General features: G+C 43.1%; 1 protein-coding gene across 1 annotated transcript in view; it reads left to right on the top strand.

Moving 5' to 3' along the window:
• The first annotated feature begins 18,396 nt into the window (after nucleotides 1-18,396).
• fbxo25 (F-box protein 25) overlaps nucleotides 18,397-25,702 on the top strand; it is a 71,657-nt gene continuing 64,351 nt past the window's right edge. The window contains exon 1 of the mRNA XM_072251145.1: nucleotides 18,397-18,684. Coding sequence (XP_072107246.1) covers nucleotides 18,560-18,684 — 125 coding nt within the window. The 5' untranslated portion in view covers nucleotides 18,397-18,559. The remainder of the gene's footprint in view (nucleotides 18,685-25,702) is intronic.

Here is a 25,702-nt window from a genome sequence, read left to right as displayed (position 1 = left end):
AAACAGCTGTGAGCAATCAACAATTAGCACAAATATCAATAATCAAACTTAAGTAAATGCCAACATATGAACACAGTAAATTATTATCAAAGGAACAAGGAGAACAAGAAAGACCATTTATCAGATGTTGTACAGGAACTTTGGAGATAATGTTTTGTTGAGAAGCTGGATAACTACAGGAAAGAAACTTTGGAGATGATGTGTAGTCCTGATGGCGATGGCCTTGTAGCATCCCCCTGATAACAATTCGATAAATGCTGGGTGGAGTCAGTAGTAATTTTTTCAGCCCTTTTCTTCACTCTGGTGATGAACATGTCTTTTAATGTTGATAGCTGACAGCCAATGATCTTCTCCTCTTAGTGGACCGCTCACTGCAACGTGGCAGAGGGAGGAGGTGATGAGAAACCAAACAGTAATAGTGGTGATCACAACACTCTCAATGATGGCTGAGTAAAAGTTCATCAGGGAACACCCTGAGATGTTAAATTTCCTAAGATGGTGCAGGAAGAACAATCTCTGCTGGGCTTTCATAGTGATGAGCATAATATGCTTGTCCCACTTCAAAGAACTGGTAATGGTAGTCCCCATTGGGATCATTGACATTATTCCAGACTTCACTAATGCTACACTACCAACTCTATCTCTAACCACAGCTGGATAAAGCGTGTTCTTCTCCTCAAAGCCTATGATATTTGCTAAATCTGTATTGATATTAGGATGGTATTATTTGTGCATTGCGTAAAGATGATAGAGTGCACAGATGATTTCATCCTAATATAAATACAGGCATACAAGAATGTTGTCAGGGCTTGAGAACCTGAGTTCAGTGGAAATGTTGAATCGGTTAGGACTTTATTCCCTGAAGTGCAGGAGAATGATGGAAGATCTTATCAAGGTATACAAAATCATGAGGAGTATAGAAAGGGTGAGTGCATAAAAGCTTTATCCCCTCAGTTTGAGTGAGAATAGAATGAGAAATCATAGATCAAGGATGAAAACTGTAATATTTCGGGGGAAGCTTGGGGGGGGAGCTTCTTCATTCAGAGAGTGCTGCAAGTCTGGAATGAGCTGCCAGCAGAAGTGGTAGATGTGGATTTATTGTAATATATAAGAAAAGTTTAAATAGGTACATGGATGAGATGGTGTAGGTAGATGGGATTAGATAAAAGTTCAGGGCAGTGTGGACTAGATGGGCCAAAAGACCTGTTTCTGTGCTCTCATGTACTATGACTCTATGACTATCCTCTGTACTTAAGGATGTTATGCGCACTGAGCACCACATTGCAGCTTACCAAGTGTGCAAGTCATGTAACAAACAGTCAGTTGTCTTTGGCGGCTGTTTTAGATCAACTATTGCACTGCACAATAAAACATTGATTTACTGGCTTCTTGTGTCTCTTTTTCACCTTTTAATCACTTTTGTTCATTAGTTATATAAAATAATTGGAGAAATAAGGAAAAATGTCTGTTGAGAATTTGTCTATTGAGATCAACAACGATCATGTTAAAAGGTGAGGCAAGTTTGAAGATACTGATGTGTACTCCTGTTCCTATTTTTTTTATGCACTTATGTTTTTTGTGTTCTTAACTAAGCAGTTGTATCTGGGAGATAATGTAAAGAAACACAAACTAAATCTAGAATATATATACCCGCTATATAGGCACGTGGCCAAATGGTTAAGGCATTCGGCTAGCAATCTGAAGGTCGTGAGTTCGACCCCCAGCTGAGGCAGTGTGTTGTGTCCTTGAGCAAGGCACTTAATCACACATTGCTCTGCGACGACACTGGTGCCAAGCTGTAAGGGTCCTAATGCCCTTCCCTTGGACAACATCGGTGTCGTGGAGAGGGGAGACTTGCAGCATGAGCAACTGCCAGTCTTCCATACAACCTTGCCCAGGCCTGCGCCCTGGAGATTGAAAACTTTCAAGGCTCAGATCCATGGTCTCGCAAGCCTAGCGGATGCCTATACGCACTAGTAGTTGACCCAATATGGGGCAGAAACCAGCTATTGATAATATGGCCAAATGTATAATATAGAAATCGAAATTATGAGGATATTATGACAGGAGAAGAAGAAGATGGCAGCGCAACGCAGCGCGCGTGTCCTCTCCGGTGAATGATATCTGTAATCTGTCAAGTAGGGTACCGTGCACAATTCTGATTTGATGGAGACAGACATGCGAGTACGGAGGAACATCTGGAGAAACTTCTGCAATGTCCACTTCGCTGCCGCTGCTACTGTGTGGTAACCGAAATCTCCGGAGCAGAAGGCCCCAAATCCTCGGCTTTGCTTGTTTCGGCAGCCAGGGCGAGGTCGAAGGCGTTCAGCAGAGGATGGCGCTCGGGAGGCTGTATTGGAGGGGCTGGTCGGAGGCTCGAAGTTTTCGGATGGACGGACTCAGTGTCGGCTGTTGTCGGCTGCTTCCAATGCATTGGCAGTTGTCGGTGCCTGGAGGTTTATGGCAGAGAATTTCTCCCTTTTGCCACCTGCTATCAGGGATTCGGGAGTCCATTGGGACTTGAGACTTTTTTTCACTGTGCCCATGGTCTGTTCTTTATCAAATTATGGTATTGCTTTGCACTGCTGTAACTATACGTTATAATTATGTGGTTCTGTCAGTGTTGGTCTTTGGTTTGTCCTGTTTTCTGTGATATCACTCTGGAGGAACATTGTATCATTTCTTAATGCATGTATGCATTTCTAAATGACAATAAATGAGGACTGAGTGTCCTCATAATTTAATCTAAATTATCTTCTACATTTGAGTTGCCCTGACAGAGAGATACATAGATTCATAGAAATTCATATAGCTGCACAGCATTGTATAACTCTCTACATATGTGTTATTTTTTCCCTTTTTTCAAGCAAATTCTGTGTGAGGCATACTTTCCTGGATGGGTAGGTTTTCCTGGCAGAGTTTGAACTAGATTGGCAGGGGCAGTAGCATGAAGCAGATGGGAAGATGTAAATTGATATAGTATTGAATGCTAACCAGTGCACAAATTCAGAAGGTAGAGCGATCGAGAAGAAGCAAAGTGTCATGGTCAGTAAGTCTGTAAGGAAGAATAGGCAAGAGCAAGAGACAGTATATACACAATGGGATGGAAGGATTAAAGTGATTTGAATGCAAGGAGTATTAAGGGTTTGGGAGTTGAACATAGAGACTGGATCAATACTAAAGATTGGCTGAGAGACAAGAGCAGATGTTTAATGTTCCAGGGTTTCAGAATTTTAGAGGAAGTAGAGAGAGACTTAAAAGGAAGAAAGACTTCTAATCAGAGAGAATATCATAGCAGCACTTAGAGGGAACATAATGGAGGGCTTTCCTACTGAGTATATGTGGACAGAACCCAAAAATAAGAAAGGTGCTATTGCTCTGATGGGATTATACCAGGGATCCCCAACCTTTTTTTGTACTGCGGACCGGTTTAATATTGACATTATTCTTGCGGACCGGCCGACTGGGTGGGGGGGGGGGGGGGCGGTGGTGGTGTTCAAGTTTAACAGTGCGTGACAGAGAATGAGGAAAGGTGCAGCTGACTCATATCGTTTCATATTGCCAAATCATATCGTTTCCTCATGGCCCGGTAGCACATGCTTTGCGGCCCGTTGGTCGGGGACCACTGGATTATACCTCCAAAGGCCAACAGTTCATTGGGGTACAGATATGCAAGCAGATTAGAGAAAGGTGCAAAAACAACAAGGTTGTTTTCATGGGTGATTTCAACTTTCCCAATATACACTCAGTGGCCTTTATTAGGTAAACATTGTGATGACAAACCAAGTTATCAGAAGATTGATACTGATGAGAGAGATAAGGGAGACAATGGAGAAGCGTTCAAAATGTTAACGAGAGAGGAGAGAGAGATAACAGAAGAGAAACACAATTAAGAGTATTGACAGACCGGTTGCTTTGAACCTGAACTGTTTGAAGTTTGATGGACAGGCGATACCCCAGCAGGGGTATAAAAAGAACACGTTCGCTAAGGCACGACACACACCACGAGATCACGAGATAATGAGACCCTGGAAGAGCGGTGTGCGCCCACAAGTTGGTGGAGTTTGGAGGTCTGGTCGCGGGAACCGACCATAGACACACAGGGTGAAAAGGGTACGATCGGTGGGAACCTGGTGTGTGTGTCCGCCCTTGCCTGGGTGCCGGGTTCACTATGGAAGAACGGTCGTATCCGGAGCGGAGGGGTCACAGTCGGTGACACAGAAGACATAACAAAGGGTCTGCCCGAGGGCTAACTGCAAAGAATATTAAAGGTCTGTCTGAATCAGATTTGCATATTCCCTCTCTCTCTCCCTCTCTCTAATGGCACAACAGCGATTATTGCGAACTGTAGTAAGCTGAACTGAACTCTGCATCACTTGAGACTGATCATTTTACCCCTAGACTGCGATAGAGCTTGTTTGATTCCTATTACCCTAGTTCTGGATACTTGGATACTTGGTAGTGTGGAGGAGCAGAGGGATCTCGGGGTACATGCCCACAGATCCCTGAAAGTTGTCTCACAGGTGGATAGGGTAGTTAAGAAAGCTTATGGGGTGTTAGCTTTCATAAGTCGAGGGATAGAGTTTAAGAGTCGCGATGTAATGATGCAGCTCTGTAAAACTCTGGTTAGGTCACACTTCGAGTACTGTGTCCAGTTCTGGTCACCTCACTATAGGAAGGATGTGGAAGCATTGGAAAGGGTACAGAGGAGATTTACCAGGATGCTGCCTGGTTTAGAAAGTATGCATTATGATCAGAGATTAAGGGAGCTAGGGCTTTACTCTTTGGAGAGAAGGAAGATGAGAGGAGACATGATAGAGGTATACAAGATAATGAGAGGAATAGATAGAATGGATAGCCAGTGCCTCTTCCCCAGGGCACCACTGCTCAATACAAGAGGACATGGCTTTAAGGTAAGGGGTGGGAAGTTCAAGGGGGATATTAGAGGAAGGTTTTTTACTCAGAGAGTGGTTGGTGCGTGGAATGCACTGCCTGAGTCAGTGGTGGAGGCCGATACACTAGTGAAGTTTAAGAGACTACTAGACAGGTATATGGAGGAATCTAAGGTGGGGGCTTATATGGGAGGCAGGGTTTGAGGGTCAGCACAACATTGTGGGCCGAAGGGCCTGTACTGCGCTGTACTATTCTATGTTCTATGTTCTGTGTACATTGCTAACCTGTTGCATTTATATCCTTATGATTAGAGTACTGTGTTACTTATTTCTTTAATAAAACTTTATTAGTTCTGTTAAACCAGACTCCAACTAAGTGGTCCATTTCTGCTGGTTTGGCAACCCAGTTACAGGGTACGTAACAACATATACACCTGCTTGTTAATGCAAATATATAATCAGCCAATCATTTGGCAGCAACTCAGTGCATAAAAGTATGCATATATGGTCGAGAGGTTCAGTTGTTATTCAAAATCAAAATGAAGAGGAAATGTGATCAATGTGACCTTAACAGTGGAATGATGGGCTGGTTTGAGGATCTTAGAATCTGCTGATTTCCTTGATTTTCATGCACAACAGTCTCTAGAGTTTAGAGAGAATGGAAGGAGAAACAAAAAACATCCAGCAAGGGGCAGTTCTGTGGATGAAAACGCCTTGTTAATGACAGAGGTCTGAGGAGAATGCCCAGACTGATTTAAGCTAACGGGAACATGACAGTAGCTGAAATAACCACACATTACAACAGTGGTGAGTAGAAGAGCATCTCTGAACATACAGAACATCAAACCTTGAAGTGAGTAGGCTACAGGTGCGGAAGAATACACCAAGTTCCATTTCTGCACCTAATAATTAGCCACCGAATGTTGACTGTAACCCACACAAAATGCTGGGGGACTCAGCAAGCCGGGTAGCACTATTCCCTCTAAGCTGCATGGGTGCATGGCTGCACAGTAACTGAAATGCTCCCCTGCACATAGCATTTGTTGCCACGCAGCTGGAATAGACGGGTAAGAAAAATTTTATGAAACATGAAGTATTTTATTTTTTGTACTGTATTTCATTGTACTCTTCAATTAATAAATAAAAAGTGTGTTACTCTTCAACTTTTATTCTAAATACTCATAGCATGCATATTACAAAATAAACATTTAAATTGCGGTGCAGCTTTCAGGCAGTGCAGAAACTTCCTGCTCAGAACAATAGTTAATCCATGCAGCTATTAAAAAAAAATTAGAGAGAACATTGCCAAGCAGCATCTATGGGGGAGGGGAGGATAAAAGGCAGTTGACTTTTCGACATGAGACCCTACACTAAGACTGGTAGGGTCAGAAGCCAGATTAAGAAGGTAGAGGAAGGGGGAAGAAGTACAAGCTGGCAGTTGTTGAAGATCAGTGGTATGGATGAAAATATAGATGGAAGGATTAGCAAATTCACAGACGACAGCAAAATTTTTTACACAATGTAAAAAACTATCAAAGAACACAATGGGTTATAGATCAGTTACAGATCTGGGGCAAGAAGTGACAGATGGAATTTAATATGCATGAGCAGCCTGAAGTTATGGTACATTTTAGTACCAATGTTACAGGTAGGAAAAAGGATAAGATCCTGAAGAGAGAGCCAAAACTGAAAAGCAGGAGCTCAAGTGCAGTAATCTCTGGATTGCCAGTGAGGGTAAGAATAGGATATCTGGCTGAGGAATTATTTTACTTTTATTTGGAGATACAGTGTGGAATATTCTCTTCCAGCCCTTTGAGCCACACTGTCCCAGCAACCTCTGACAATCCCAGTTTAACCCAAACCTAATCATGGGAAAATTTACAGTGACCAATTAACCTACCTGGTATGTCTTTGGACTATGAGAGGAAACTAGAACATCCAGGGAAATCACATACATTCCAGAGGGAGGGTGTACAGAGTCTCCTTGCAGGAACAAGGGTGATGAACTGAGTACATGCAAATATAATATTGTGGCCAGTTCAGAGATTTGGCTTGCGCAAGGACAGGAATGTTGCTGGATGTTCCCATATTTAGATGTTTCAATAGAAACAAGGAGGGATATAAAAGAGAAGGGGAGTGGCATTACTAATCAAGGATAGCATCATAATTGTAAAAGGGGAGGAAGTCATGGAGGAATTGTCTATTGAATCAGTGTTGGTGGAAGGGAGCAATCACTGTATTGGGAAGATTCTATAGACTCCTGCTGCCCCCCATACCAACAGAGACACTAAGAAACAGATCAAGTGGCAGATTTTGGAAAGGTGCAAAAAATAACAGGGTTGTTGTCTTGGGTGTCTTCAATTTCCTTAATATTGATACCTTCTTAGTGCAAAAAGTTTAGATGGGGTGGTTCACCGACACAAAAAAAATCTGCAGGTGCTGGAAATCCAAGCAACAGACTCAAAATGCTGGAAGAACTCAGTAAGGCAGGCAGCATCAATGAAAAAGTGTAAACAGTCAATATTTCGGGCCAAGACACTTCATCAGTCCCGTCCAGCATTTTGTGTGGGTTGTTTAGATGGGCAGAACTTATTAGGTTCTTGACACAAACTGTAGACAAGCCAACTGGAGAAGAGGCCACACTGGATTTGGTGCTAGGCAATCAATCAGGTCAGGTATCAGATCACTTGGTGAGTGAGCAATTCAGAGACAGAGACCATAACAACCTGACTTTTACCGTAGCCTTGCAGAGGAATAGGAGCAGAGAGTATTGGAAAGTATTTGGCTGGGGAGAAGGGAATCATGATACAATTAGGCAGAGACATAGGAATGTGTTGTTGAGTGTCTCACCGAGCTGGCTTGTTAGCTTGCAAATGTTTCGTTACCCAGCTAGGCATGGAAAAGGTTTGTAACTTGGGTTGAGGATGTTGTTGTTGAGTGGGTCACCGAGCTGGCTTGTTGCTGAGCTGGGTAACAAAATGTCTGCAAGCTAACAAGCCAACTCGGTGAGCCACTCAACAACAATATCCTCAACCCGAGCTACAAATCTTTTCCAACATCTTACATTGGATTGTAAATTGGGAACATATATAGTCAAGGAAATTTACAAAACAAATGTGTGGGTTGTTTAGGGAGCAGTTGCTTTGGGTTCTGGATATCTTTGTCCCATTGAGGCAGGGTAAGTATGGTAGGATGAGGAGATGTGGAACAAGAGATGGGCAACATCTGGTCAAGTAGGATCAAGGAAAGCAACGAGGTGTAATCCACTTATGTAAAGAACAAAAGGATGGCTAGAGTGGAGGTAGAACCAATCAGTGATAGAAGAGGAAACACTTGCCTAGAGTTGAAGAAGTTAGGGGTGCTCCTTAATGAATGCTTTGCTTCAGCATTCACTAGTGAGAGAGACCTTGACGTTTGTGATGACAGGGTAAAACAGGCTGATATGCTAGAATATATTGACATTCAGAAAGATTATATGCTGGAACCTTTGAAAAACATTAGTTTAAAAAAAGGCCCCTGGGCTGGATGGGATACACCCAGGTTACTGGGGATTGCTGCACCTTTGGTGATGATATTTGCATCCTCACTGGCCACAGGAGCGGTACCAGATGATTGGAGGGTGGCAAAAAAAAGGTGTTCAAGAGTGTGAGTAGGGATAACTTAAATTTAGCAACTCCCATCGACACTGATTTACCTCTAACCCAATTACAGGTCAATTTAAAATGATCAACTAACCTGGATGTAGTGTATGCGGATTTTAGTAACGTGTAATAAGGTTCCCTCATTCAGGGATCAGGAGGCATCAGATCTAAGAAGACTTGACTATGTAGATTCAAAATTGGTTTACACATAAAGGACTATAAGACCATAAGACATAGGAGCAGAATTAGGCCATTCAGCCCATCGAGTCTGTTCCATGGCTAATCCCGGACCCCATTCAACTCCATACACCTGCCCTCTCAGCATATCCCTTGATGCCCCGATATATCAGAAATCTATCAACTTCCGCTTTGAAAATACCCATGGACTTGGCCTCCACCGCAGTCTGTGGTAAAGCACTCCACAGATTCACCACTCTTTAGCGAAAAAATTCCTCCTTACTTCTGTTCTAAAAAGTCGCCCCTCAATTTTGAGGCTGCGGCCTCTAGTTTTCAATACCCCCACCATAGGAAACATCCTCTCCACATCCACCTATCTAGTCCTTTCAATATTCATTTGGTTTCAATAAAGAGTCTCATGCACTCTTCTAAATTCCAAGCACAGGCCAAAAGCTGCCAAATGCTCCTCATATGTTAACCCCTTCATTCCCAGAATCATGCTCATGGAGCTCCTCTGGTCAAAGGGGCCCAAAACTGTGAACAATACTCCAAGTACAGCTTGACTAGTGTCTTACAAAGCTTCAGCATTATCCACTTGTTTTTATATCCTGTTTTCCTTGAAATAAATGTCAACATCACACTTGCCTTCTTTACCACAGACTCATCCTGTGAATTAATCTTCTGGGAGTCAAGCACATTGACTGCTAAGTTCTTCTGCACCTCTGATGTTCGAATTTTTGCCTCATTTAGAGAACAGTCTGCACTATTGTTCCTTTTACCAAAATACATTATCGCACATTTCCCAACTCTGTATTCCATCTACTACTTTTTTGCCCATTCTTCTAATTTGTCTAAGTCCTGCTGCAATCCTTGGCAGCAGGACTTAGACAAATTGTTTCCTTAGCACTACCTACCCTTCCACCCAATTTCGTATCATCCACAAACTTTGCCACAAAGCCATCAAGCGATCAACAGATGACATAATATCTACTGCTCTACATAGCATCCTTACACATCTGGAAAAGAAGGATGCTTATGTGAGAATGCATGATTTTGGACTACAGTTCAGAATTCAACGGCATAATTCCCTCCAGGCTCGACAGGAAGCTCAGAGACCTCGGCTCCGACCCTGCCTTGTGCAGCTGGAACTTGGACATCCTGTCAGATCGCCCAGCAGGTGGTAAGAGTGGCTCCCTCACCTTCACCCCTCTGACTCTCAACCCAGAAGCTCTTCAAGACTGTGTACTGTCCCCTCCTTTACTCCCTGTATACCCATAACTATGTCGTCACTCAGAGTTTTAATCTGCTCATTAAATTTGCCGCAACACTGCATTGATTGGCCTAATCTCAAATAATAAAGAGGTGGCCTACGGGGAAGAAGTCATTTCTCTGACACAGCGGTGTCAAGAAAATAACCTCTCCTTCAATGTCGCAAAAACAAAGGAGCTTGTTGTGGATTACAGGAGGAATGGAGATGGGCTAACTCCTATTGACATCAATAGATCTGGGGTTGAGAGGGTAAACAGTTTTAAGTTCCTTGGCATCTGCATCACCAAGGACCTCACATGGTCTGTACACACCAGCTGTGTGGTGAAAAAGGCACAACGGTGCCTCTTTCATCTCAGACGGTTGAGGAAGTTTGGTATGGGCCCCCAAATCCTAAGAACTTTCTAAAAGGGCACAATTGAAAGCATCCTGACTGGGTGCATCAGTTCCTGGTATGGGAACTGTACCTCCCCTAATCATAGGATTCTGCAGAGAGTGGTGTGGACAGCCCAGCGCATCTGTAGTTGTGAACATGATTCAGGACATTTACAAAGACAGGTGTGAAAAGTGGGCCTGTAGGATCATTGGGGACTCAAGTCACCCTAAGCACAATCTATTCCAGCTGCTACCATCTGGGAAACAATACCGCAGCATAAAAGCTAGGACCAACAGGCTCCGGGATAGCTTTTTCCACCAGGCCATCAGATTGATTAACTCATGCTGATTTGAGTTTATCTCTATGTTACATTGACTGTTCTATTAATTATAAATTATTATAAATTACTATGATTGCACATTGCACTTTTAGATGGAGACGTAACATAAAGATTTTTACTCCTCATGTATGTGAAGGATGTAAGGAATAAAGTCAATTCAATATTTCAATCAATTCCACTATTTAAATCATTGACGAACAATGGGAAATGTAGTTGTCCCAATACTGACTCCTAAGGAACACCACTAGTCACTGGGAGCCAATCAGAAAAGACCCAATTTATTCCCACTCACTGCCTCCTGCCTGTCAGTCATTCCTCTATCCATGCCAGTATATTTCCCATAACACTATAGGATTTTATATTTTTAAGCAGCCTCATGTGTGACACCTTTACAAATGCCTTCTGAAAATGAAAGTAAATGACATCCACTACCCCTCCTTTGTCCACCCTGCTCGAAAATTTCTAACAGATTTGTCAGGCAAGATTTCCCTTCATAGAAACCATGCTGACTTTGACTTATTTTATTGTTAGTCTCCAAAATGTCCTTAATAATGGACTCCAATACTTTCCCGGCAACTGAGGTTAGGCTAATTGGCTGATAAATTCCTCTCATTTGTCTTCCTCCCTTCTTAAAGAGTGGAGTGATATTTGCAATTTTCCAGTGCACTGGGACCATGCCAGAATCAAGTGATTCTTGAAAGATCATGACCAGTGCAGCAGTTATCTCTGCAGCAACCTCTGTCAGGACTCTGGGATGAAGTCTATCTGGTCCAGGTGACTTATCCACCTTAACACCTTTCAGCTTGCCTCTCACTTCTTCCTTTTTAATAGCAATGGTACTCACTCCTGCTTCCTGACACTCGTGGATCTCTGACATACAGCTAATGTCTTCCACAGTAACGAATGAAGCAAAATACCCATTAAGTTCATCTGCCATTTCTTTGTTCCCCCCCCCCATTACTTCCTCACCAGCATCATTTTAAAGTGGTCCATCATCAACTCTCACCTCCCTTTTATTCATTGTTTAACTGAAAAATCTTTGCGTATACTTCTTTATATTATTGGCTAGTCAGCACTCATATTTCATAGTTTCCCTTCTTATAGCTTTTTCACTTGCCTTTTGTTGGATTTTAAAAGTTTCCCAGTCATTCAAATTTTGCTACCACTCATTTTTGCTACCTTATATAGCTTTTCCTTAGCTTTTATGTAGTTATTAACTTCCTTTGTCAGCTACAATTTCCTAGCCCTGGTACTTGAGAACAACTTCTCCTGTGGGACATATCTATCCCGTACCTTATGAACTATTCCCAGAAACCTCAGCCACCTCTGTTCTGGTGTCATCCCCCTCTAATCCACCTGGGCAAGTTCCTCCCTCATGTCTCTGAAATTCCCTTTATTCCATTGTGACACTGATATATGTGAGTTATGCTTCCCCCTCTCAAATTGCAGAATAAATTTATTATCACTGCCTCCTAAGGGTTCCTTTAAGTTAAGCTCCCTAGGGTGGTTATAGATGGAGTCTATTCTGCCTAGAAGTCAGTAACCAGTGGTCTTCCATAGGGACACCTACTCATTGTGATTATAATAAATGACTTGGCTGCGGAAGCGTTAGGGTAGGATAGTAAGTTTGCAGATGACACAAAGGTTAATAGAGTTCTCGATCATGTAGGCAAATGTCTAGGTTAAAATGAGATATTGACAGGATGCAGAGCTGAGCTGGGAAGTGGCAGATGGAGATCAACCAAGAAAAATCTGATGTGATTCAGATTGGAAGGCAGAATACAGAATTAATGGCAGGAATCTAAGCAGTATGGAGGAACAGCAGGATCTTAGCTCCACATCCTCAAAGTTGCCCTGTAAATTGAAGCAGTTACTAAGAAGGTGTACATTGTGCTGGCCTTCATTAGTCAGGGTAAGGAGCTCAAGTGCCATGAGGTGATCTTCCAGCTATTTATTCCCTGCTTTTTATTCACTTGGAATATTGTGTTCAGTTCTGATTGCCTCATTATAGGATTTGGAAAATGCAGAGGAGATTTACGAGGATGCTGCCTGGGTTAGTGAGCATGTCTTTTGAGGATAGTGAGCAGGGCTTTTCCCTTTGGAGTGAAGGAGAGTGAGGGATGACTTGATAGAGGTGTACAAGATGATACATAGATTGATTGGCTAGCCAGAGACTTTATCCCAGGGCAGAATTGGCTAATATCAGGGACCATAATTTTAAGATGATTGGAGGAGATATGCCAGAGGTAACTTTTTCTTTCCACAGTGTGGTGTGTGGAATGCAGATCGAAGAGGAGAGTGAACCATGGGAGAGAGGTAAGGGGGAGGTGACAGGCTGGTGAGGAGAATAGGTAAGAAGTCAGAGAGAAGAATAGAAGCGGGAGGGGGGAAAGTTATCATAAGTTGGAGAAATTGATGTTCATGCCATCAGTTTGGAGGCTACCTGAATGGAATATAGGGTGTTGCTCCTCCAAATCTGAGAATGGCCTCATCATGGCAGAAGAGGAGGCCATGATCTGACATGTCAGAATGGGAATGGGGATTGGAATTGAAATGGTTGGCCACTGAGAAATTCTGAAATGGAGCGAAGATGCTCGGGAAAGCAGTCCCACAATTTTTGTCGGGTCTTACCAATGTGGAGGAAGCTGTGTCAGGGGGATCAGATACAGCAGAACCCAACAGATTCACAGGTAAGGTATTGCCTCACCTGGAAGGACTGCCAGCGGTCCGAATGGAGGTGAGGGAGGAGGTTAATGAGCAGGTGTAGCACTTCACAGTGTGAGTGATCCCTGTGGAAAGTGGAGAGTTGGCGGGGGGGGGGCTGTTAAGATGTGTTTCGTGGTAGGATCCAGTTGAAGATGACGAAAGTGGCGAAGGATAATATGTTGGATGCAGAGGCTCATGGGGTGGTTAGGTGAGGACGAGGAATACAATCCCTGTTAAGGTGGGAGGAAGATGGGGTGAGTGTGGATGTCCAGGAAATGGAGGAAATGCAGGAGAGGACAGCATCACTGGTAGACAAAGGGAAACACCATTTTTTTGAAGAAAGAGGACACTTTTGATGTCCTGGAAAGCGGCATTCTGGGATCAGATATGACAGATGAAAGAACTGAGAAAAGGAAATGACATTTTACAGGAGGCGGAGTGAGAAGGGGTATAGTCAAGATAGCCATGGGAATCTGTAGGTTTATAAAATATGTCGGTAGACAATTTGTCCCCAGAGATCGAAACAGGGAGATTGAGAAAGGGGAGAGATGTACTAGAAAAAGAGCAAGTGAAATTAAGGGCAGGTTGGAAGTTGGAGGCAAAATTGGTGAAGTTGATGAGCTCAGCATGGATGCATGAAGCAGCACCAATGCAGTCATCAATGTAGCGCAGAAAGAGTTGGGGAGGATTTCTGGGGAAGGCTTGGAATATGGACTATTCCACATTGCTAACAAAAAGTAGACATAGCTGGGACCCATGCAGATGCCTTTGAGAATATACCAAGTCTTCCTTAACCAGAAGCCCTGGAAGAACTAGGAGATTTGCAATGCAGTGAATGTTAGATCTGTGGCATTCAGAACTGGTAATCCAGAACTCCACAAGAAGTCAACGTATGACTTGCAAAAGGCCATTGTGAGAGCGAAAATGTGACGTGGTAGATACACAATTGTATGCACAACTGCTTTGTCAGAGGTTGCATGCTATTATTTCCTACAAGACAAAACCTAACAGCATAAATGGCTCTGTTGCTTTACTGCCCAATGACTTTTATGCACACTTTGAAAAGCAGAATAACACAACACTTGGACGAATTCTCATAGCATCTGGAGATCCTGTGATCTCTAAACGGGGCCAACAACAGAACATCTTTAAAGAGGATGAACCATTATAAGGCATCAGATCCCGATGGTGTGCCTGCCAGGAAATCTATGCTGACAACCGGCTGGACGTCATAGACGTCTTCAGCCTCTCATTTGTGCGGTCTGAGGTTCCAACCTGCTTTAACAGAGCATCAAGGATACTAATGCCCAAAAAGAGCAGGGTGACTCAACAACCATCACCCAGTAACACTCACTCTGCTGTGATGAAGTGCTTTGAGAGGCCAGTCATGGCTATAATTGGCTACTACCCGAGCAAGGACCTAGAATTACTGCAACTTGTCTACTGCCACAGTAGGTCCAACCTCACTGCTCTGTTTGTCCTTGGACCACCTAGACAGCAGCAATACCTGCAACAGACTGCTGTTTATAGATAACAGCCAGCATCAACATTCCCTCACTACTTTAAGCTTTAAAAACTATCCTCTGTAGAGATAGAGATTTTTAAAATTGGGGGAGGCATAGATACTTAGACCGTCAGAATCTGTTCCCCAGGGTTCAAATGTAAAACACGAGAGGACATACTTTTGGGGAGGAGTGCAGTTTAAAGGCAATGTGAGGGGCAGGTTTCAGATCAGATTATTTATCATATGTACATCGAAACAAATAGTGAAATGCGTCATTTGTGTTAACAACCAACATACCCAAGTGTGTGCTAAGGGCAGCCCACAAGTGTTGCCATACATTCCAGTGGCAACATAGCATGCCCAAAGTGCTCAGCAAAACAACACAGAATGCAGCAAAATAGAACAAATGACAAAACAACAATGGCAAAACAAGCCCTGTTCCTCCCTTCCACCCACGCACACACAGTCCTCCAACCCCCGGACAGAACGTCTTCCACCTCCAGCCTCCACTGGACTCAGATTTGCAGATATTAGGCTTTTGATTTCCCCTGTAGACTCACAGAGACTTGCAGACTCAGGACTCCAGACACTAGGCCTCAACTACTGAACTTCCTATCAACCTTTGGATTTTGATCTTTGGTATCAACCCCAGGAATTGCTAGTGATGATGATAACTGAGAACCATGGATTAACACCCAAACTCCAGACTTGCCAGTGATGGGACCCCAAACACTAGGCTTTAAACTCCAGTCCCATTGACCCGCAAACCTGGGGTGGGTTTGTCACCAGCCCTCGTACCTACTGCCTGCACGGAACTCCAATCCATTGACTTGCCGACCTAGGGAGTCCACTAATTCTAGTTCTCACTGGTCTGCCAGCCCGATATTCAACCATGGGTATCCTTAGTCACACGTCCACATTGCTGCCCTTCGAGCAAGAAGCAGAGGCCTAGACTCTGCTCTGATCTCTAACCTCCCTACATCTACGTTCCTAAACGCTACCTGACCCCTACCCTTGCTCTCAGTCCCTAAACCATCACTATGAACCCAAAAACAACTACGTCTGAGCTGCAACTTCAATACAAAGCACAGATCTGCACCATCTGGACTAGAAGATCATTACTATGGTTCATATGCCGACAGCAGTGGTTGCCTGGTATTTCAGTCTCCTACTGAAATTATTAATGCACAGGCTTAGAAATGCTTTTGCATATCAATTTTTATATTTATGTAGAAGGGAGACTATACTTACGGGAACTTCAATTGAAAACCATACTGTTGGTGGAATCAGCAGGTCAAGCATCAACTGAGGAGGCAAAGGGATGGTTGAAATTTCAGGGCACAGCCCTGCATCAGGAATGAGAGTGTAGAGAATCTATTCCTATAATGAATAGATTTATAGAATTCTAGTCAGTACAGTCAAATTTCTCCATGGCTGTCACAACAGTTACTCACTGCACATTGTACCCTAAGAGGAGGTCCAGTACTGAACCCTCCACGTATATACATTTATTGACTCAGGAAATATTCCTGGATACAGTTCACAAATTACATCCATCTGGGTCCTGATCACTGTAGGTTCTCCAGTCAATACAGGGAAATTAAACTGTCCCACAGCCCTATTATTCATACAACTATGAGCAATTATTCAACAAACCTGCTCCTCAACTCCCCGTTGACAATTGGGGGCCTAAAGTGACCCTTCCCTTCTTTTTTCTAAGTTCTACCCATATGGCCTCAATGAATGATCCCTCAAAAGTTTAATTTCAAAGTACTGCTGATATGTCCTCCCTTATCAACAAGGCGACACTCCCTCCTTGCTAAGTTGTACCTCTCTCATGTTCATCGCATCTATAACAGGGAATATTAGGCAATCGGTCTAGTGGTTTTCTCAGCCACATTTCCAATATGGCTATAGCATCCCAGGAATGGGCATGATTAGTCAAATGGTTTTCTTTTTTGGAATATGTTTTTATGTTATCTCCTAACCAATTACTTAATTTCTTTGGAGACATCAGAGATTGAAGATGCTGGAATTCATTTGCATTTCTTCTCACCTGGCCTACCCTTTCTATCCCTTCCCATGGCTGGCTTCCTTTCACAGTTCTGTCTTTATCTCTACTTTCCACACCCCCTCTCCTTTTCTACCTCCCCTCACAAAGTCCCAGCACTGTCCTACTCTACCTGCTCATAGGTTTTTTTCTCTGTTTCCACTTGTCCCACCAGACTGGTCTTTCAGCCCTCTCCCCCTCCATCACTTGGGCCAATGTACCCTTCACCACCTACCTCACCTAGCTAATGCACTTTAAAATCTCCACCCTCTCAATCTGAACAGCAGCATGTGCAAGCCCACCATCCCTTTTCTGAAGTTGATGACCAGCTCTTTTGTATAGTTGACATTGAGGGAACGATTGCTGTCAAGATACCATGCCACTAAGCTCTCTCTCTCCTTCCTGTACTCACCATTATCCAGAGTGCAGCCTCAGTTGGAATTAGAACAGACTCTTACAATGGATTCAGTTGCATAGGGAGGCATTGATTCCCAGGTCTGGAATTTGGTGATGAATTTGCTTGTAATAATAGTATTGAAGGCAGAACAGTTTATTGTTTACTCCCCCCACATTTTTATTCTGGCTCCTTCCCCCTTCCTTTCCATTCTGAAGAAGTGTCTCAGTCGGTAATGCTGAATATTTATTCCTTTCCATAGATGCTACCTGACCTGCTGTGTTCCTCCAGCATTTTATGTGTGTTGCTTTGGACTTCCAACATCTGCAGCCTTTCTCCTACTTACAGTTTATTGTTTATTGATTAATTTTCTGCTTCAACTTTCCCTAGTTCCTGCCTAATACTCTTGTAACTTGTCCTGCTCCAATTTAATGCTCTCCTGCAAAATCCATACCTGAGTCTATTTCAAAACTTAGGGAGCTTTGATCATTGTACCCTAAATGTTCTCCCTTTGAAAGTTCAGTCACCTGGCTACCCAGTACTAGGCCCTCTATTGTTTTCAACACGTTGATTTAAGAATCCCTCAAAGGTCCATCTAACCCCATCTAAACTTTTAGCGGTAAGGAGTCTTTATGAAGGAGTTCGAACTCACCCACTACAACAAACATGTTTTTCACACCTTTCCTTTATCTGCAATTTAGTGTCCCGGTAGTTGCCGCAAATTCTACAGTATAATCTCTTTTTTACATCTTTGATACTTTCAGTCCAACTGTTTATTAGAACAGGATATATATTTCTTTATGAGATATAATGATTTCTTCTCACAAGGCTGATTCTCAGTTACACACGGGGAAAAAAAACGTCGTACTATTAGATGAACCCGCAACTGGATAGTTTTGGGGAACAAGCACATAAGGAAGGAGGAAAAGCACTCGCGTCTTCTTGACGATTGACGTTAAAATGGACCAGTGAAAGCTCTAGACATTGCGGAATAAAGAGGAGGAGCTCACTTTTCATTGGTTTCGAGTGGCTAAATGGGGGTTGGGGTGGAACTACCGCAGCGCTTCTGTCAACAAAGGCAGTGCGGAAGGTCGGGGTTGCCTGTGAAGGAACGTCGCTTGTCAGTTGTGATGTAAACGTTCGAGCTGTTTGTTGGAATCACAACGGAATAAAAGCACAGTCGGAGGTGGTTGGAGTCTCTTCTGAGCTAAGGATGCCGTTCTTGGGACAGGATTGGCGCTCCCCGGGAGGGTGTTGGGTGAAATCCGAGGAAGGGTGGAAACGCTCGCAGTTTTACCGGGAAGTGGATAGTCACGGGGAAAAGCAGGTGTGCACACGGTAGGTACTCTCTGCATCCCTCCCGTCGAAACGCCAGCGAGCACAGGTTCGAGTTAGCGGTTTCGATTGTGTTGTGCTTTTGCATTTTGGGGGGTGGGGGGTTGCACCTACACAGCATCCTTCCCCAAAATACGTCCTCCAGGCTGCCCGAAGTCCCACTTTGCAGCCAGTGCGGGACAGTGAATGGGTGGTCAACGCTACCTCGCGGGAATATACTGTTAAAGGCAAGGTCCCTTGAAGTACAGCGGGATTATTTATTGAAAGGGGATTGTATTGCTGAGGCTATGCGGAGGTTTAGTGACGTGGCGTAGATTTGACTGTTTTTACCCAAATGGATGAATTTGCCACCGAGTTGGGATACAGGATGCTAATTCTTGGGATGAGATGAAGAGGTGAAGAGCTAAATGAAGCTTTCCTTGTACTCCTAGTCATGTCGTACAACAGGAACAGAGTTCATATCTGTAGTGACCATCAAGTAATCCAATTTGCCAGCTGGTTTGTGCCCTGCCATCACCCACTATCCATCAAGCAGTGTGTTCCAATTGCCTTCTGGTATGTGTGTGTGGGGGTGGGATGGCGAGGAGGGTAAAGTTGTCTTGTATATTGGTTTAAGTTGCCTACTGGGCAGTGAGGATTGGATTGGAAAGTGCCCACAGAGGAGATGCCTTTTGGATGATGCAAAGAAAACCAAAATTATGAAAAAACAGAAAGATTGATAACAGTAGGCAGGTTACATGGAATAATATTTATCCCCTGATATCACTTAAAGGAGATTAACTTATTTTATGGTAGGATATCAATATTTTAAAAAAAAGTTCTTCTAAAACCAAACAAGCAAAAGATAAATTTAATGGACAAGACCAAGTAGAATAGACAGGGAAAGTACAGGAGGAAATGATTGTTTAAAGAACTGAAAACAAGTTGCCATCCAGTAAAATACTGTATATGGATCAATATAAAGTGGAAGCAGTTTCACCCTCTGGGTAATGATTCGTCGAAAGCTGGCTATTTTGTTTAAGGTCACTATTATTTATTCACAGGGCATCCTGTTAAGTAAGATACTTAGAGTAATGTTGAAATGGCAGCAATATAGAAATGACTTTATAGTCAACCATTATTTTTAAGGTCATTAACATTTTCTGGGCCCATGTATGCTATTTTTATAAATCACAGCATTATCAGATGTAGATAACCATTGGAAGTTTGGATAATTAACCCATGTTAAATTTGTTGTTCCTTCTTGAAAATCTTGTGGTGTAGAAATATTGAATTTTGATGCAAGATATGGTGAAAAATATTGTTTGGTGCCATCCAAGCAGATTGTTCCATTTATACATACATATATTAACATCATAGGAAAAGGAACTGCAAAAACAGATTGCAGAATATGGTGTTACAGTTGGAGTGAAAGTGTGGTGCTGGTAGTCAGAATGGTGCAAGGGTCATGACGTGGCAGAATGAGAGATCAGGAGTTCTTTATCATACACGAGGTAAATAGGTTTTTTATTGTCACGTGTTCTGAGGTACAGTGAAAAACTGGTCTTGCATGGGTGTCAGATCTCTTGGCGGTTAAGCGCTTCGGAGACAGTGACCACAACTCCCTGACCTTTACCATAGCTATGAAAGAGCTAGGAACTGATGGTGTGGGAAAGTGTTTAATTGGATGAGGAGGCATTATGATGCTATTAGGCAGGACCATAAGTTGGGACCTGATGTACTCTGGGAAATGCAATGTGGAAATGTGGAAGTTAGGATAGTTTTGTCTCACTAACACAGGGAAAGGATGGTGGAGCAAAGGAACTATGGCTGCACGAGATGTAGAACATCCAGTCAAGAGGAAGAAAGAAACTTGCTTTGGGTTTTGGAATCAAGGATCAGACAGGGGTCCTGAGAGTTACAAGATAGCCAGGAAGGAGCTTAAGAATGGATCAGAGAGCTAGAAGAGGGCAGGAGAAGACCTTAGTGAGTGGGATTAAGGAAAACCCTAAGCTGATCTACATGTATATGAAGAACAGGAGGATGACCAGCCTAAGGAAGGGACCAATCAGGGATAGAAGAGGAAACATGCCTGGAGTCAAAGGCAGAAAGGAAAATCCATAATGAATACTTAAGTATTCACCAGTGAGAGGGCCCTTGGCACTTATGAGGACAATGCAAAATATTTGACTGTGCAAGAACATCTTGACATTAAGAAAAGGGATGTGCTGGAACTATTGAAAAACATTAAGATAGATAATTCCCTGGGGCTAGATGGGATGTGCCCCAGGTTACTATGGGAAGAGAAGGTAAAGATTGATGCTCCTTTGCATTTTCATTGGCCACAGGAATAGTACCAGATGATTGGAGGGTGACAAATTTATATTATTTTTCTCAAGAAAGGGAGTAGACATAACCCTGGCATAATAGACCACTGAGTCTTGCATTAATGTTGGAAAATTATTGGAGAAGATTCTTAGAGACAGGATTTGTGAGCACTTGGAGAACTATAGTCTGATTAGGGCTAGTCAGCATGGTTTTAATGATGGACAAGTCATTCTTCATGAGCCTAATTGAATTCTTAGAAGACCTGACAAAGCACATTCATGAAGGTAAAGCAGTGAAGCTGTTGTGAATGAATCTTGTAAGATGTTTGATAAAATTCCTTGTGGTAGGTTCATTTAAAAAGCATGGGATCCAGGAAAACGGCTGAATGATTTCAGAATTGTTTTGCCCATAGAGTCACAGTGTGGTTGTAGATGGGGTGTATTCTGCCTGGAGGTCAGGGACTAGTGAAGTTCTGCAGAGACCTCTGTTCTTTGTGATTTTTATGAATGAGGGATGAGGAGGTGGCAGAGTTGGCTAGTAAGTTTGCAGATGAGCTGGAGGTTGGTAGAGTTGTGCATACTATAGAATATGGTCATAGGCTACAATGGGATATTAACGGGATGCAGGGTTGGGCTGAGAATTGGCAGATGAAGTCCAAGCTGGAAAAATGTGAAGTGATTCACTTTGTAAGGACAAATTTGAAGGCAGAATACAGAGTTAGTGGAAGGATAGGGGCACCACACAGTGGCCATTAGTCAGAGGGTTGAGTCACAGCGTCATAGAACATTATAGCACATAAACAGGCCCTTTGGCCCATTTAGTTAGTGCTGAGCAGTTTATTTGCCTAGTCTCACAGACATGCACCTGGACCAGAGACATTCATTCTCATCTCATCCATGTACCTATTGAAATTTCACTTCAGTATTGAAATCAAATCTGCAAAAAACACTTACACTGGCAGCTTGTTCCACACCCTTTCCACCCTCTGACTGAAGAAGTTCCCCTCAAGCTCCCCTTAATCATTTCACCTTTCACCCTTAACCCATGACCTCTAGTTTGTAGTCTCACCCAACCTCAGTGAAAAAAGTTTGCTTGCATTTACCCTATCTATCCCCCTCATAATTTTGTATACCTCTATCAAATCTCCCCTTAATCTTCTAAATTCTAGGGAATAAAGTTCTAACCTATTCAGTCTCTCCCTATAATTCAGGTGTCAAGTCTCAGCTGGATATTTGTAAATTTTTTCTGCAGTCTTTCAATTTTCTTTACCTCTTTCCCCTGATATATTTGCATCAACCTGGCATGGCCTTCCACAGACACACACCACTCTGTACAAAGAAATTACCTCTGATTTCCCCCTCCCCTTTACTTTCCCCCAATCACCTTAAAATTATGCAGCCTTGTGTTAGCCACTTCTGCCCTGGGAAAAAGTCTCTGGCTATTTAATCGATTTATGTCTCTTATCATCTTGTATAACTTTATCAAGTAACCTCTCATTCTCCTTCATTCAAAAAAGAAAAGCTCTAGCTCATTCAGTCTATACTTATCAGAGTTGCTCCAGCAAGTTGATAAATCTTCTCTGCACACTCTCAAAAGCTTCCACATCATTACCAAAAATTAGGCGTCTGGAACTGAGCACCATTTCCAAGTGTGGTTTAACCATGGTTTTATAGAACTGCAATATTATCTCGGGATCTTAAGTTGAGTAGAGGAGACAGATTTTAAATGAAGTGAGCGTGGGCAATCTGAACATTTTGCACACCACAGATTCCGAGGAGACATGGGATTGTGCATAATTATGCACTTGCTAAGATCCAATAAAAAAAAGTTAGATTTAAGCAGAGTGGCCACTTTGGGAGCAACCATTGTGTGAGTGGCTCAGTGTTAGAGTGGGGAGTTGAAACTTTGGCTCATTGAGGCTTCAGCGAGGAGAGGTGTAAACCAGAGGTAGAATTTTTTTGTTATTTATTTATTCTTTCTTTCTTAATGAACATTTAGAGTAGTGTGGATGTCAGGCAGGGGAGTGGTATGCTTCTCTTGCAGGATATGGGAAAGCTGGGAGACCTCTAGTATCCTTGACAACTACATCTGCAAGAAGCGCATTTAACTGCAGCTTCTGACGGACTGTGTTAAGGAGTTGAAGTTGGAATTGGATAAACTTAAGATCATTCAGGAGGTTGAGAGGTTGATAGACAGAACATACAGGGAGGTAGTTACACCCAAGGTGCAGGACACAGGTAATGGGATGACTGTTACGAGAAGGAAAGGGGATAAGCAGTTAGTGCAGAGTACCCCTGTGGCCATTCCCTCAACAGGATACTGTTGGGGAAGTGGGGGAGGGGAATGACCTAGCAGAGGAAAGCCACAGCAATCAGATGTCTGGCTCTGTGGTTTAGAAGGGATGGGGGGAGGGAGAAAATGAGAGCTGTAGTAATAGGGGATTTGTTGGTAGGGGAACATTAAGGAGGTTCTGTGGTTGAGAACAAGATTCCCAGATGAACAAGATGGTATGTTGCCTCCTGGGTGCCAGGGTGAGGAACATCTCAGACTGAGTCCATAGCATTCTTAAGTGGGAGGGCGTGCCGCCAGAGGTTGTGGCCCTTATCGGTACCAATGACACAGGCAGGAAGAGTGACAAGGTCCTGCATAGGGAGTTCAGGGAGTTGTGTACTAAGTTAAAGAACAGGACTTTCAGGGTTGTGATCTCAGGATTGCTACCTGTGCCATGCGCGGGTGAGGCCAGAAATGGGAAGATGGATATAAAGAATGTACAGGAGGGAAGTTTCAGATTTTGGTTCACTGAGCTCTCTTCTAGGCAAGGTGTGATCTGTATAGAAGGGACTGTTTGCACCTGAACAAGAGGGGTACTAATATCCTAGAGGATAGGTTTGATAGTGCTGCGTAGGGGTGCATGTGGGGTGGGAATTAAACATAAGAGCTTAAGAACATAATGAATAAGAATGGGAGTAGGCCATCTGGCCCATCGAGCCTGCTCCACCGTTCAATAAGATCATGGCTGATCTGGTCATGGACTCATCTCCACCTACCTGCCCTTTCCCCATAACCTATAATTCCCCTACTGTGCAAAAATCTATCCAACCTTGTCTTCAATATACTTACTGAGGTAGCCTCTACTACTTTGTCCTGGTTAGTCCTGACGAAGGGTCTCGGCCCAAAACGTCAACTGTGCCTCTTCCTAGAGATGCTGCCTGGCCTGCTGCGTTCACCAGCAACTTTTATGTGTGTTGCTTGAAATTCCAGCATCTGCAGATTTCTTTGTGTGTGCGTTTTTAAACTCCACTGCTTCATTGGGCAGAGAATTCCACAGGTTCACCACCCTCTGGGAAAAGCAGTTCCTCCTGATCTCCATCATAGATCTATTCCCCTGATTCTTGAGGCTATGTCCCCTAGTTCTAGCCTCACCTGCCAGTGGAAACAACTTTCTTGCCTCTATCTTATCTATCCCTTTCATAATTTTATATGTTTCTATAAGATCTCCTCTCATTCTTCTGAATCCCAGCGAGTATAGTCCCAGGCAACTCAATCTCTCCTTATAGTCTAATCACCTCATCTCTGGAATCAACCTGCTAAACCTCCTCTGCACTGCCTTCAAAGCCAGTATATCCTTCTTCAAGTAAGGAGACCAGAACTACACGTAGTACTCTAGGTGTGGCCTCACCGGTACTCTGTACGGTTGTAGCATAACCTCCCTACTCTTTAAGTTCAGTCCCTCCAGCGATGAAGGCCAACATCCCATTTGGCCTCTTGATAGCCTGCTGCACCTGCAAATCAACCTTTTCTGATTCATGCACAAGCACTCCCAAGTCCCTCTGTACAGTAGTATGCTGCAATTTTTTTACGAATTAAATAATAATCTGCTCTTTCATTTTTCCTTCCAAAGTAAATGACCTCACATTTACTAACATTGTACTCCATCTGCCAGAGCCTTGTACACTGACTTAGCCTATCTATAGCTCTCTGCAGACTTTCTATATCTTCTGCACAATTTGCTTTTCCACTGACTTTAGTATCATCAGCAAACTTAAGTACACTGCACTCGGTCCCCTCTTCCTGATCATCAACGTACATCATGAACAGTTGCGGGCCCAGTACCAACCCTGCGGTACACCGCTCACCACTGATTGCCAACTAGAATAACACCCGTGTATCCCAACTTACTGTTTTCTATTAGTTAACGAATCCTTTATCCATGCTAATACATCACCCCCAACTCTATGCATCCTTATCTTATGGATAAGTCTTTTATATGGCACCTTATCAAATGCCTTCCAGAAATCCAAGTAAATAATGTCTATCTGTTCCTGTCTATCCACTGCGCTCATTATATCCTCAAAGAACTCCAGTAAGTTTGTCAAACAGGACTTGCTTTTGCTGAATCCATGCCTGAAAGATACATTTCTTTCCAGATGCCTTGCTATTTCTTCTTTAATGATAGCGAAACACCCTGGTTTGCTTGGCTGCATAAGTCTAGGGAAGACAACCTCCAGGCCAAACTTGTGAGATTGAGGTGTGCTCAATCCCACCCCAGACCCCGGTTTGTGTGGATGCTGTGTCATTTGCTACCCTGTTACAAATTAATGGCACAAAATGACAGGCAGTACACTGCATACGATTAAGGGAATTATATTTATGAATCTTAACTGAAGGGTTAGTAAGGAATAACAAAAAGAAAAGGACCCGTTCTAATTAAACA

Source organism: Mobula birostris, chromosome 2 (genome assembly GCF_030028105.1).
Source record: "Mobula birostris isolate sMobBir1 chromosome 2, sMobBir1.hap1, whole genome shotgun sequence".
In the NCBI taxonomy this organism is placed as follows: domain Eukaryota; kingdom Metazoa; phylum Chordata; class Chondrichthyes; order Myliobatiformes; family Myliobatidae; genus Mobula; species Mobula birostris.
The sequence above is the reverse complement of the archived record's forward strand: the minus strand, read 5'-3'. Positions and strand labels throughout refer to the sequence as shown.